The 14,705-nt window shown below is 40.7% G+C and overlaps 1 protein-coding gene across 2 annotated transcripts in view; it reads left to right on the forward strand.

The window, feature by feature from the left end:
- LOC129331788 (disintegrin and metalloproteinase domain-containing protein 9-like) overlaps positions 1-14,705 on the forward strand; it is a 65,177-nt gene that overhangs the window by 2,441 nt on the left and 48,031 nt on the right. For both annotated transcript variants that reach the window (XM_054982295.1, XM_054982294.1), the window contains exons 2-7: positions 3,665-3,805; positions 6,417-6,514; positions 8,163-8,239; positions 10,955-11,033; positions 12,666-12,742; positions 14,093-14,312. In XM_054982295.1, coding sequence (XP_054838270.1) covers positions 3,733-3,805; positions 6,417-6,514; positions 8,163-8,239; positions 10,955-11,033; positions 12,666-12,742; positions 14,093-14,312 — 624 coding nt within the window. In that variant the 5' untranslated portion in view covers positions 3,665-3,732. The remainder of the gene's footprint in view (positions 1-3,664; positions 3,806-6,416; positions 6,515-8,162; positions 8,240-10,954; positions 11,034-12,665; positions 12,743-14,092; positions 14,313-14,705) is intronic.

Raw genomic sequence — 14,705 nt, forward strand, 5'->3', positions numbered from 1 at the left:
GCTTTACATTGCAGTCTGCAAACCTGTTATAAATTGGAGTACTTGATGGAAGTTGGCTTAAATATAACTAATGAACAGGGTAACCCAACACAAAGGGAACATAGGCTGTAGTCTTGGTTCTCTATGTGGGGAGGAGTGTGTAGGGGGCGGGGTTAAGCCGCTAAGTTTCAGGCTTGAGTCAGACTTTGTGCTAATGTCTGTGCTTTTAGCTACAAGCATAAATATGTGATGATTAAACAAATATGTGATGATTAAACAACTAAATGTATCATAGTTGTTTGACAAGTTTCATTCTCTGCAATCCGCATAATATCATTCTCTGAAATCCACACAATATCATTATCATTTAAAACAACATGCTGGCTAAATTTCAGGATAAAAGTTGTGCCACTTAAATGGGTGCTTTGGGCTAACATAATTATGTATATCTTTGGAAGTGTTGGCTCTTCACAAATAACCTTGAATTATGCTTTTAAAAATCTTTAAAATTTTAATCTCATATGAAGGGCTGGCATGGTTAACATTTGCTATATTATTTCCTTCCTTAGGTATTCATTAACAAGGCTTCTATTTTGTGGTTAGCAGAAAAAGAGCCAAAGTTATTTAACTGCTATACTTATATGTGGTTTACACCATATCAATTACAGCAGTGAATAGGATCAGGCTACCTATGTATAGTCTTATTTAAATAATTAAACTATTGAGAGAGGCACCAGAGTCTGTATCGGAAACAATGCTTTAGTAACGAGGAGGGGCACAGGGGCAAACTCTAACTTTTGTGATGGTCCTCCTTAACTAATTTTTTAGAAAGCTCTGGAAAACATGGCCTGGCTCCCCTGACTAAAGCCCTATGCTTGAATGTCTTTCTGTGGCTGTGTGCCCGGTGAGGAGGGCAGTCAAGTCACTTGTTGCGAACTGCTTTATTTATTTTGTCCAGACCCAGCAGGAACCCCTCAGAAGGAGACTGGATTCTGTTTGGTCTGGAGGTTCTCCTGACAGACGAAGACGCAGAACTTTGCCCCAGAAGAAATAGAGAGGACTAGCTGTTCTCTCCTTAGTGAATATCTAGAATGGTGGATGAAAGTAATTAACATATTCCTTAAAAATGGAATTGAGGGGACAATTAGAGGATAAATTCCAACCCAGAACAAGATTAAGCCCTTATGTATGTTAGTTTGTCACAGTTGGACAAGTGACAGAATGATGCAGAGATTTCACTGGTTGATGAGATTTTGGTTATTGATTCTGTGTGCTTCATTGCTATTCTGTACTATCCACCATACAAATATATGTATATGTATATATCTCCCTGCAGGAGATGAGTAAAAGTTGCGTTTTCCTTTCGTTAAATATTTCTTCCACAATTCAATGAATTCTATATGAATAATTTGTACAGGATGCTGTAGGAATAGAGCTGAGAGTATGATTTATGAGGATCCATTGGAAAGGCTAAAATTGAGAACTGGTTTGAGGGGTTATGGATGTCATTAACATCTTTTTATAATTCAAGCACAGACTGATAAAGCATTGCTGATGTTTCTTTCCAATCTAAGGATGGTATGTTTATATTGGGAATCTGCTTTTCAGACAGTTCCAAAAGTGGCTCACATCCCTCAAGAGACAAAGGCTCTGCCCTCAGGATTGAAAATTTAAAATAAACACACACACAAACACAAGGGAAGTGGAGGGGAAAGGTACAGGAGGGAAATGAATCTGACAATATCCAATTGGGGCTAAGATGTTCTTCACCTGTGTTCTTGGTAAGATGGAGGCAGTGAAGCAATTATCCTGCAGCCCTTGGACTTCTGGTGCAAGAGTTGCCAACTTCAGCATGGGAAATTCCTGGATATTTGAGGGTGCGGCCTAGGGATAGTGGAGTTTGAGGAGAGGATGGAACTTGATGGAATGTGTCTCCCCATTGATGCAGCCATTTCCTCCAGGAGAACTGATCTCTGTAGTGTGGAGATCAGTTATAATGCTGGGAGAACTCCAGGCCGCATCTGGTGATCACTGTGACCTTCCCAACCCTCATTGCTGTAGCTTCAGGGCAAGTGGCAAGTAGAACAATTATTTCTGACAGGAAAAGGGACTATGCTCCCCACAGCTCCTCGTTTTCTGGCAGATGACTGGGCCCAGGATGTCTTCCCTTTAATAATGTGTTTGAATAAAAAGTGAGTTGGATTCCCTTAGTCCTCTGGTCAGTGATACAGTTTACAGCAGAGGTCTCTTGTGTGGAGCCTCTGTGTACTAAGGTGCCAACTTGTGCCTTTCCTGGCACCTGGCAAGTGTTTTTATAAAGTGGGTGGGCCAGGTATGGCTCTTGCCTAGCAGAGTTTCTGATTGGTCACTGGATTTGGATGTGCAGATAAAACAACATTGTTTCAGCAGCAGCTGCCACTACAGTATTGATTTTCTTCTCTCACTGCTTTTCCAGTGTATGTTTTAAAATTACTCTTCTTCTACCTTTCACCTGGATTTCCTTTATGTGGTTGGCTCCATCTCTTGTGGCAGCCATTTTATGGTTGTACCCACCACCCTGTGTCAGAATTCCAAAGGTAAAAACGGGTTCAAAAAGGTTGGGGAGCCTTGGTTTATAACATCCTTCTTCTCACCAGATTCAGGGCAACTATTTATCTTTCTGTTGAGAGCAATTATTTTCAAAGCAACAGTACAGTTAATGTTAACCAGTTTCAAACTTCCTATGCTCCAGCGAAACCTTTCCACATTGATTTGACTCCTTGCGGAGGATTCTGGAGTGTACTGTCAGTTTCCACCAGGGTGCAAGTATTGGTTCATGTCAAATGAAAGTAATTCTATACACATAACAGTCTCATATGACTGTGCATTGCAAAAAAAAATAGGGGGCAATAACCATAATGATTTATGCATATATTTAATTAGACCTGTAGCCCATCCTTCCTATCACTGAGATTTCAGGCCATGAAGCAATATGTGAAAGACAATTTCTTTTATGAAAATACAGCATATGAATTAAATCTTGCCTCACCTGTGGCCAATTATCAGTATGTTGCAGATAAGTTTCTAAAGGTTTTTTTTTAAATAATATAATCTCTTTAATAGTCACAAAAGAGGAAAAAAGTAATACCTCTACTTCATTTTCTGCTAAACTATTGACATGAGATAGAAATAGCTTACTTTTACAGTGACTGGAGGAACTACATTGCAGCTGTATCTTGTTTACTTCTCTAATAAAAACTATTGCTGTTAGTTCTGGAACTTGGGTCTTTATTATCTCAACCAAGCCCCCTCTTTAGTTTGTTTGATGGGTTTTTTTGTTTTTGCATGAGGAAGTTTCTGTATCTGTGACTTACACGTAATAGCTATATTGACTAGAATACACATTCTACTTTGAAACATCTCTTCAACTTTCCATCCTGTGCTAGCATTCACAAGTGATGCATTCCAGTCAAAGGCAGGTGCTTCTGTGATGAAGATTGCCTAAGGCCTTGTAAAAATGTTAAAGAAGAATCTAGTTTTGCTTAAACAGTCTGGCTTGCCCCAATCAGAGTATTTGTACTGCTAAGTTGTCTAACCAGTTTTTGCAGGATTGGCACAGAGCAAAGTTCCTCTTTCACTGGGAGTGTTATCTGAAGTTCTTTCTTTGTCGTCTGTGTTTGTAAGATTAAATTTTGTTGTTTTCTAGCCATTAAATGAAATCCCTGTGGAATTCCAACCCGAACATCTTCACAAGTGAAGTGGGAGAAATAGACCATGCTAGAAAGTTGTCTTCATTTATTCATTTTAGGCCTAACAACCTGCATTGCAAAACAAGTGCTAACAGTGGGTGAGTTTCTGATCTTTTTTCCTTGTGTATCTGTTTAAAAAGGATTATAAATTATCTTCCCCAGATCAATTAATATGAAATATTTGTCTGTTTAGGTTGTGATTTTAAACATGCTTTATTTAGAAAAGGGTCAGTGGAATTGCTACCAAATAAATGACTGTATATGTCAATCAGTATAATTTCTTATTTTTCTTCAGTAGAGTTGTGGGTCATATATTTAGGGCTTCCTAATCCATCTCCCCAAAACTAAATTAACACAATCAAAGAGAAAAATGGACTCAGTGCAATCATATGCAGCTGCTCAAGTCTAATGCCACTGAAATCAATAGGCATAGACTCTGCATAGGGTTGTACTGTGAGTCAGGGAAAAACACAATGATTAAGTCCATAATACTTTTTCTTTGGCAAATATTAAATGTGTTCTTCATTAAGAAATATAGATAGTGGTTTGTAGGATTTAAAAAGTTTAACTCTAATGGCCCCAATCAATTTTTTAAAATGTGTTCTTGATACTAGGTTCCAAAGAAAGATTTTATTCAATTCTATATTTTGCTGTCGAAGGGCAAAAGTGAAACAGGATCATTGTAATAGTTTTAATTCTAATGTAAACCCATGTCCCTATTACTACTGAAGAAAAATGGGAAGGAGAAAGTTTGGGCTGTCAGTAATGTTACATTAATATAACATAGAATTGTAGTAATCTGCTAATTTGAGTTGCAGAATACAAGTAACATTTGGGTTTATTTTGAAAAATCAAAATCAAAGGCTGTTGTGGGAGCAAGCTCCATTGAACATAATGGGACATTTGAGCAGAGCTACTTAGGATTGCCCTTAAAGTTTGTGTTTGAAGTTCTTGTTATATTGTATCCAGCTATAAAGGGAAACAATATGATTAACATGCATATCTTCCTTATGCTTTGAATCCCAAAAGGGGTGTGGGAAGTCAGTGCATCACTATGGGAATCTCTGTACTCATGGGGCAACAAAACTGAGCAAAGTTTTCTGATCAAATCTAGGGGCATTAAATGATACACAAAGTTTGGTTTGTTGAAAAATGTTATTTGTGCAAAGAACCTACGGGGAGGGTTTTTTTCTTGAACATTGATGATCAAGCTTTACAGTACCATAAAAAGGGCACCTTTTCGTGTATATTAGATTAGCATAGCTAAAACACTAAATATAGAGGGAAGTTAGAGCTGCAGTAGTTGATACATAGTTCACAAAGTAAACTGTGTAACACTATGATTTCTAAAGGAATGTTCTAGATGTGATATATGGAGGTATTTATGAAAAATAAGTAGAGAGATACCTGGTAGAGTTGGTGGATTATAGGGAAGGATGATGAGAGACTGCTCCTGCTACTTCGGGGTGGGGGGAGGGGGGAAGGATGATGATGATGATGATATCCAGTCTATGGATAGTTTAAAGTTTTTTTTAAAATTTAGAAAATCTCAGGAAATGTTAGCAGTCATTGCTCACAACAAGTTAGATTGATGCTAGATTGTCATAGATTTGGCAGAATCAATTTAGCGTTGTTGACAATGCAGTATTACTCAACTAAAAACAGAAATGAGAACATACATTTTACAGTACTGGATACTGGAGTGAACAGTACCAGCTTTTCCACTGGCGAAAGTGGGGAGGGAGACCCCTTTTCATAACCTAAAAGGTTATGATAGGGATTTTGGGATTATGGCTGCAGTGAGAAAGGGAGTTGGGCTAGATTGAGTGGGAAACCTCATAGGATACAATACAGTACTTGAAAGGCTGGCAATTTATAGGCTCCAAGCCAAAAATGTGTGGTATCCTCCCAATTACACTCCCTTTGCAACAAGTTGAGGTGGGCTAGTGGTCAGAGGAAGTAACTCCTGAAGTCAAGGACTGGAGTTGTCTGTCAGTGTATTGACAGACCCATATTACCAGGTAAATAAATACTAACCTTCAAGCAAAAATTGCCTTTTTGTATTTTTAATGGCAGCTTAAGATTGGTCTTTCCCAACTAGAAGGATATGGGTATTTTCACAAAAGGGTGAAGCTGAGGCATGAAACACAAGCAGAAAATCCATCCTTTGCTGCCCGACTGATATCATGTGCAGTAGCGCTGTCTCCATCTTGCTTGCTTACCAGTAGCGAGAGGGAGAGGCTTTGATGGGATTGGGCCTGGATAGCAGTGCCGGGGGTGTTGGCCAATTGTGCTTGAGCACGCCTCATTCCATCCGCCTGTTTTGTCTCTCTGCTCTGCCTGACTGCCTTACCTCTCCCTTCCTTCCCCAACTTGTTGAGTTACTAAAAAGTTAAGGAGGAAAGTTTAAGGCCTCCACTTGACTGAGAACGCAACTGATGTCTAGATTTGCCAACTTTTGGTGCCCGGTCTGTGCTCAAACTAGGGTTGCCAGTGCCCCCAGGGGCCAAACTGGGGAGCAGGGGGCTAGAGGGGCAGCACCTAGCTGAAACCTACACTAAGAAGGAAATCCTTTCTTGTTGTATGGATCCTCTGGCATTTTAATGGCGTAAAATAAATAAATCCTTCAGAACATTAAAAAAAATATATTTCATATCCTTTTAATAAAAAAATGCAATACAAACTAAAAACAATTTAACCTTCTTTTAGGTGGAAGTGCTCACCAGATCCCTAGATATTCTACCTATGAGATTGTCACTCCTCAAAGACTATTGGAGAAGGAGAAGCGCTGGGCACATCTTCATGAGGTTTATTTCACTGCCACTTCCCCCCCCCCTTCTGTTATATGGCATCCTGATAAACAACACTGTCTATAAATAAATGGGACAAGCATGTGTAATTAAAGATCTTTGCTTCAGTAAAGAAGTTAATGTGATCAGGAAAAAGAATTGCTGCCTAGCATCTTATCACAATATTTGGCTGGTGTTGCGAGCCAACCCAGGACATACCAACAGCTGTGTGTTTTAATGGTGCACCACCCCTCTTTGGCCAATTGTGTGTTCAGTGGCCTTACAAAGATGGATCACAATTCAGGATTACTTATCTTTATAGAATCTAGGATTGCCAGGTCCCTCCTGGCAACCTGCAGGAGGTGGGGTGGTGGTGCAGGTACTTATCTGTGCGTGTGGCCCCTGCCAATGATGTCCCTTCTGGTGTGACACATAAGTGAAGCCATTGTGCCAGGGTGATTCTTTAAAATTCAGCCTCAGACGTTTTTCGGGCCAAGTTTTAGAATCTCAATGATGTTATTGGCAGGGGCCATGAGCACCTGTTTCACCAGTATGTCTCCCAGTCTGCCTTCTCCTGTGGATCAACTGGTGGTCAGTGGGAACAGGAGTGAATCGCTAGGAAATTGTGTTACCGTTGGCAGGCACCTAGCAAAATGAATATTATGCTAATTTATTTTACTTCATTTATACCCCATCTTTCTCCCCAGTAGGGACTCAAAGTGGCTTACATTATTCTCTTCTCCTCCATTTATCCTCACACCAATCTTGTGAGGTAGGTTAGGCTAAGTGTGACTAGCCCAAGGTCACCCCGTGACCTTCTGTTGCAGAGCAGGGATTTGAACCTGGTTCTCCCTGATCCTAGTCCAATACTCTTTCTACTACACCACTGCTGGGTTTATCGGTACCATGGAGCCAGCCACATAAAAACAATGATACATGTGCCAGCATGGTGTAGAAATTAGAACGGGGTCCCCAATATGGTACCCATGGGTGCCATGGCACCTATGGAAACCTTTCCTGACACCCACTAAGTGTTTGTTTGAAAGTCAGTGAGACTAGATGGGGCTTTTGCCCAGCAGGACTTCTGCTTAACCTTTGGAGATCTGATTGGCTGTGCAGATTAAAGTAACATTTCAGCAGCAGCTTTCACTACAGTGTTGGTTTTATTCTCTCTCACTTCTCTTTCCCAGTGTATTTTTAAATTATCCTTCTTCTCCTCTGTACTGGAGCTTCCGCTTCCTTGGGCCAAGCACACACTTTCAGCCTAACTAACCTCGTAGGGGTACCTCATAAAATGGAAGAGGAGAGGATTATGTTATAAGCTGCTTTGGTCCCCATTGGAGATAAAAGTGGGGTATACATTTTTTAAAAATATGCTAATGACTGGTTGTGACTGGGAGGCCACTCTACTGTCTTGCATAAGATGCCTCTTGAGATCTGTGGTACATCAGTCATCGTGCTGAAGGCTTAGGATGTAAAACTCCTTTACATTTATGATGTACATAAATACATATTTATTTGGCAGGAATTCTGGTAGAATACCCAATATACTCCTAGCTGGACAAACTATGTGGATTTTTCTTCCATCTAATATATATATATATATATATATTAAAAAATAAAAGTATTTTATGTTGAATTAAATTGCATCTTATATATTTTTCAGGAACATTTAGGTAATGAATTATCTTACTTGATTCAAACTGGAAATGGAACACACATCTTGAAATTAAAGAAAAATAAGTATGTTATATGCTGTTCTAATATATTTTTAGTTTTTACTTTGATCAGTATAATATTTTGTATTAATATTTCATTGGAACAGTCACTTGGAATGGCAGAAATGGAAAGGAAATCTCATTTATTGAAATGGACGGAATGTGCAAAGATCTTTTTCTGAATGAATGAATGAATGAAATATAACAAGTAGCTGCTGTGAAAATGTAATTGATCTATACAAAAAATATAAAAAATATAAAAAACAAGCACATAGTTTTTGCTGACAATTCATATGAATTTCTGAATCCTGTTTTAATGTTCTTTAAATGGACCTGTAATTTACATTGTTAATATATAGTGTTGTTTCTGTGTGTGTGTGTGTGTGTGTGTGTGTATGTGTTATGTGCTGTCAAGTCACTTCTGACGACTCTATGAATAATCTCCCACAAAAAAGTCTCATTAGTCTAATAAGAAAATAATAGCTTGTGTTTAAATAATGGCTGAGATTTAATGTGGTTTGTATTGTGTTTGATGCATGGAAAGTGGCTTTTATGGACTTCTGTTGGCAATCTCTAGTATCCCTTGAAAAACCCTTCCCCAATGTTGGGGGCTCCTTTGGAGCAACCTTCCATGAGATATGAGATTCTGCAGAATCCACATGATGATGACTTCTGTTTGTTGTACTTTACTGTTTTTCTCTGCTTTGCAGAGAGCTTTCCCAAACCTGGTTTGACACAATCCTTTTGGAAAGATTGCAGTCAAAGTATCTTTGGATTAGGGATGCTTTGGATTAGGGATGCTATGTTTGGGGCCAGTTTTGCTCCTGTTGAGACCCCGTCGCTTTTGTTTTTCAACCAGAAGTGATGTTATAAGGGCCTCTGGAGTGCTTTACAGTTTGTGCATGCATGAGAACGCTGGATTGGGCCCTCATGCCTACAATACGCTCACTCATTCCCCTGCTTTACAAGTAAGGAGGGCTGGCAATCCAACCATACTTTGGAAACCTGATAGATGGAGAAATGTGTATATTTTTAGGTCCTGCTCCACATTGGCACCATTTTCTTTATTTCAGTCCTTGCTGCAGCCAATACGTCCCACCCCTGAGGGCTTTTTCTGACTTTAAAAAAGTGGTAATAGCTATATCACTGAACACATTGGTGCACATTCTGTGGCTTGCATAAAACTATGTTTATACATTTTTAAAAGAGCCACATGATTACTGTATGCCCTGTGTCCGACCCCAACTAATACACACATACAGTAATATAGGCTATAACTATTAATATTGAACAAGAGGGTCCCCTCCCCTCCCTGCTTTCCACAGCCTCTCCCCTTTTTCTGCTCCCTTCTCTCCTTCTCACCCACCTTTGTCTGCCCCCCTGTCTTCACCTTTCCCCTTCCTCCACCAGCCTCTCCCCTATGGCCCAGTTGTGTGGTGCCAGCTGAGCCAGGCCTGATTGCATGGTGGGGAACCTGCAAGGACTTGCAGGGGATACTTCACTTTCCCTGTATCCCCTTCCCCTTTCCTTTTTCCTGGCAGCCTGAATATGCTCTCCTTTCCCTATGTCCTTCTCTCCTTCAAACCCAATAAACAGCTTACCTTTTATTTGCCCTCCATCTTCAGCTGTATTTTTAAATTTACTTTAACGATACTACTCATTTGGTCAACAGACCTTGAGCAGTGCTACACTAAATACTAAAACAAACAATTTTAAAATGACCTAATATTTATCACACTTAAAATCATTTAAATTTAATAACACAGGCAAAAAATTAAAAACAGTCAGTGTAACACTTAAGTCCATGATTTCCAAAAAAAAAAAAAATTATCTGGTATTGACAGCCTTGCATTATCATAGAAAATAGGAGTAATCCACAGATCCCTAATACTACAAAAATTACTGCATCCCAGTAAACAACACTCCAAAATTTCTATCTGTCCAGTAGCACAGTTGTAAAGTCTATCAGAATATGGAATCCTTTGCATTTGACCTTGCATTACTTGGGAAGGAATAGAGCTCAAGCACCTAGAAATGCATGAACCACTTAATGGTGCAAAATGCTGACTGACTGAAGTGAAAGTTGCAATGCAGAGCGGCTTTGTCTTCCCTTCCTGACGGGGAGCCGGCTATCAAGTCTGTTTCAGATGGACTTTGTCTCCTGCCAGCCAGCAGAATGAGTTTGACAAGGAGATACTTGACAAGAATTATTGATGGCTTGATAATAGAAAATGCTGTTTTAGTTCAGATATGATACTAGCAGGGCTTTTTTTCAGCTGGAACGCGGTGGAACGGAGTTCCGGAACCGCTTGAAAATGGTCACATGGCTGGTTGCCCCGCCCCCTGATCTCCAGACAGAGGGAAGTTTAGATTGCCCTCCATGCCATGGCGTGGAGGACAATCTAAACTCCCCTCTGTCTGGAGATCAGGGGGCGGGGCCACCAGCCATGTGACCATTTTCTCCGAGGGCAACCCACTGAGTTCCACCACCTCTTTTCCCAGAAAAAACCCCCTGGATACTAGGATATAACACAGCTGCTACCCTAACAGTGAAACCCTAAGCAGAGTTACTCTAGTCTAAGCCCATTAATTTCAATGAGTTTAGACTGGAGTAACTCTATTTAGGATTTCACTGTAAAATACTTAATGGAAAATGTGCTCTTGTATGGATTGCTGAACTATCTGTTCCTTTTAAGTTTTTAATACAGACATAGTGAACCATATTATTTTTTAATTTCAGACATCTTATTGGTGAAAATTTCATAATATTTACTTACAGCAATGATGGGAAATTGGAGACAACGCCCTTTGAAGCCAAGGTATGGTGTGTATGTAGGGTTGCTAGGCCCCCTCAACCTCCATGCGGGGGATAGGGGCCTGGCACTTACCTTGGGGGAGAGGGGGTACGCGTGCCCCCACAGGCGCGATGACGTCACTTCAGAAGTGACATCATCGCGCAGCCCCTAGGAGCACGTCTAGGCTCCACAGGGGCTCAAAACAGGCTTGATCGGTGCTGAAACAGGCCTGTTTTTGAGGTGTTGCGAAACGCAGGAGTGATTCTGCATTCCGCAGTGCCTGAAAAGGGACCCATTTTCAGGCACTGCAGAGCACAGGAGTGCTCCTGCGCTCTGCAGCACCCGAAAATGAGCCCATTTTGCTGCCAATCGGGCCCGTTTTCAGGCGCTGCAGAGCACAGGAGCACTCCCGTGCTCCGCAGCGGCCCCAATCCAGGCCAAAATGGGCCCGATCCTGGTGCCTGCTATGCAAGGGAGCGCGCAGCGTTGCGGGGGAGCCCACAGGGAAGGTGCGTCCCCCCCGCCGGTTAGGTACGTGGGGGTGGGGGCGGGGGATCCCCTGCCCCCACCGGGGGTCTGGGATCCCTATGCATATGGCTGCTTTGTGGAGTTTTTGGTCTGGTTTTGCAACCAAACAGTAGTTTTTTTACACAGCACTGTTTTCTCAGTCATCTTCTAATTATCCTTTCTTTCTACTTGGTATGCTGTTTTCCAAAACTACATTGCTATGATATTTTTGTAAACAGCATAGTCAAAATTAATTTGCCCACTATTTGGATGAGAAAATTTGGATTTCTGAACCACATACTTGCAGTGCCATTTCCCCTTCATATCCCCTCAATGCCTGCTGTTCTGCCTCCTGCCCCAGCACGTTTTTGCCAGCTTTTTTTAATGCATAGCTTGCATTGTACCGCTTTATTGATATAGCTACTACCATTTTTTTTAAAGCCCAGCAAAACGCCCTCCAGCGGTGCAGGGTGGGAATAATGGGTATGGAGTATATCCCCATCTGGATGCTGTGTTGCTTCTGAGAATGCCTCTGCATTCCCCATGGGCTGGTCCAAATAATCTTTGAAGGCTTGTACCTCATTTGCTAAGAATTTAACTTTGCAATCCTGTGGTGAATTACTCCAGTCTAAGCCCATTGAAGTCAATTAACTTAGACTGGAGTAACTCCATAGGATTACATTATAAGAATTCTACTCTCCACGATATTGTTTTGAAAATTAAAGCACATTGTCTGTTAAGAAGATAATGCTATCCATCACATATCAAGATTTGAGTAAGCAGACTTTAAGCTAAGAATTTTCAAAGAGCCAGCTCATCAAATTTTCAGTAATGGAAAGCCAGAACTTAATAGTAGAATTATCTTTTAATTTGTTTTCTGAGTTGCTTGTTCTATTCATACCTTTAACTGTCAAAGGGCTCCATTGAGTTCCATGACAATTTTTTTCCACTCTGCTATGTCTGAATAGGAAAGATTTCTAAGCACATTGACGTGTCTAAAGCTTCAGTTGAACGACCTTTATTGTAAACATGTTTAAGAATCAGTTGCCAGTTTGTGTAAGCATAGTATGTTTATTTTTGCCAAGTAGTAGGCTGAATATGTCCCTTGCATTAGACAATGTAACAATTTACATTATTAATTGGTTCTAGACTCACTGTTATTACCATGGAGTTCTCGAGGGAGTTGCGGACTCTCTGCTTGCTTTCAGTACCTGTGATGGACTTAGGTATTATTCTTTCTTTTCACTGTATCTTTCTCTTGAGGTTTTTCATTTATCAGAGGAGAGGAGAACTTTATTACACTACTAGCAACAGAGCCCGTTTTGAAAAAGAACGGGCCCTAGAAAACCCAGGAACACTAGGCTTCCTGCGGCAGCTCCCTCTGGAGAGGTGGACAGGCTCACCTGGCTGTCCTGCAATGGCGGTGCCCTCCAGAGAGACGGGCGGATTCACCTGGCCATCCTGCCATGCTGTCTCCCTGTGGTGGCTCCCTCCAGAGAGGCAGGCAGTCTTGCCCGGCCATCCTGCCACAGCGGCTCCTTGCAGTGGCATTTCCTTCCAGAGAGGCAGGTGGGATCACCCAGCTGTCCTGCGGCAGCAGCTCTCTCCAGAGAGGTACTTGGGCTCGCCTGGCTGTCCTGTGGCGGCAGTGCCCTTTGGAGAGGTGGGTGGGCTCGCCTGGCTGTCCTACCATGGCAGCTCCCTCTGGAGAGGCAAGCGGGCCAGGATGCACTTTTTATCCTGGTGTTCCTGTGCTGGCGCACCAGGATAAATGTGCATCGTCGGGAACATGGTGCCTTTTTATATAGAAATATTTATACTCTACTGTTAATAACGGCTTAATAGCCTTGTATAGCATTATGACATTAGAGAATGATAGACAGTAGAGGGCTCCAGGTTTAGAGTGCAATCCTAAGTAAGTCTGCTCAGAAATAAGTCCCATTTTATTCAAAGGAACTTATTTCCAGGAATGTGTTCTTAGGATTGCAGCCTTAGACGACAAAATCATATTCTTAAATTTGGCATATTTGAGAATTCATTGTACACTTTAAAGCATGGATTACTTTTAACTTTTGATTAAAATAATTGAATTTACAAAATCTGAGAATATGTGGATATTTCTATCTGACTGGAATATGTTCATTAATAAACTTTCTGAAACTCAAGGTAGTGTATGTTGTGGCCTGTTGGGAAACTGCATTACATTAAAAATAAATTCCCAAGGAATTGTAAGTTATTTACCAATAATAACATTTTGTTTACTTTTTGGAGAGTAAGGGGGCTCGAATTAACAACAACGACAACCACATTTGATTTATATACCGCTCTTCGGGACAAATTAACGCCCACTCAGAGTGGTTTACAAAGTATGCTATTATTATTCCTACAACACAACACCCTGTGTGGTGGGGGGGGGGGGCTGAGAGAGCTCCTAGAAGCTGTGACTGACCCAAGGTCACCCAGCTGGCTTCAGGTGGAGGAGTGGAGAATCAAACCTGGCTCTCCAGATTAGAGTCCCGCACTCTTAACCACTACACCAAACTGGCTCTCAGATTTTCTTGCTTTTGTGGTTTCAGGGGAATCCTCCATATTGGTGGCAAACGGTATGGTATGGAGCCAATTGATGGATCAGATCAATTTGAACACATTTTATATCGAGCGGAAAATTTTTCTCAAGATTCTTTTCTGTGTGGTGTGCAAAATAATCACCTGTATCATCCTCAGCAGAACATAGAGGCTTTTCTGAAATACACAAATATATCATATGGTCATTCTAACAGGGATACAGTTCTACGGGTAAAAGAATTTCTTGTTTTTCAGAAACAGTTTAAGATGCCTAATCTAGTTGTTATAGCTTTAGTAAAAAAAAATAAAATTGAGATTCATAATTTATTTCTAGTATACAAGTATGTCTATGGTCTATTGATTTCTGTTGATAAAATAATGCTGTGGAAATTGTGTCAATGATAATTTTTAAAACGAGCTGTTTGTCTTTAGCTGCCCTGAATTCAAGTAGTCTTATCTTTATAAATTCATACCTTGAGGTGAGCTGTTTTATTTCTGTTTCTTGATTTAATATCATTGAATGGAACTTATGGTTCAGTTGTACGGAGTGTTGCATCAACAAAGAATTCTCAACAATGGCCATTTCCTCATGTCATTAAAGGGACAGCCCACTCACCAAATGTG

The sequence above is a fragment of the Eublepharis macularius genome, chromosome 6 (genome assembly GCF_028583425.1).
Source record: "Eublepharis macularius isolate TG4126 chromosome 6, MPM_Emac_v1.0, whole genome shotgun sequence".
NCBI classification, from domain to species: domain Eukaryota; kingdom Metazoa; phylum Chordata; class Lepidosauria; order Squamata; family Eublepharidae; genus Eublepharis; species Eublepharis macularius.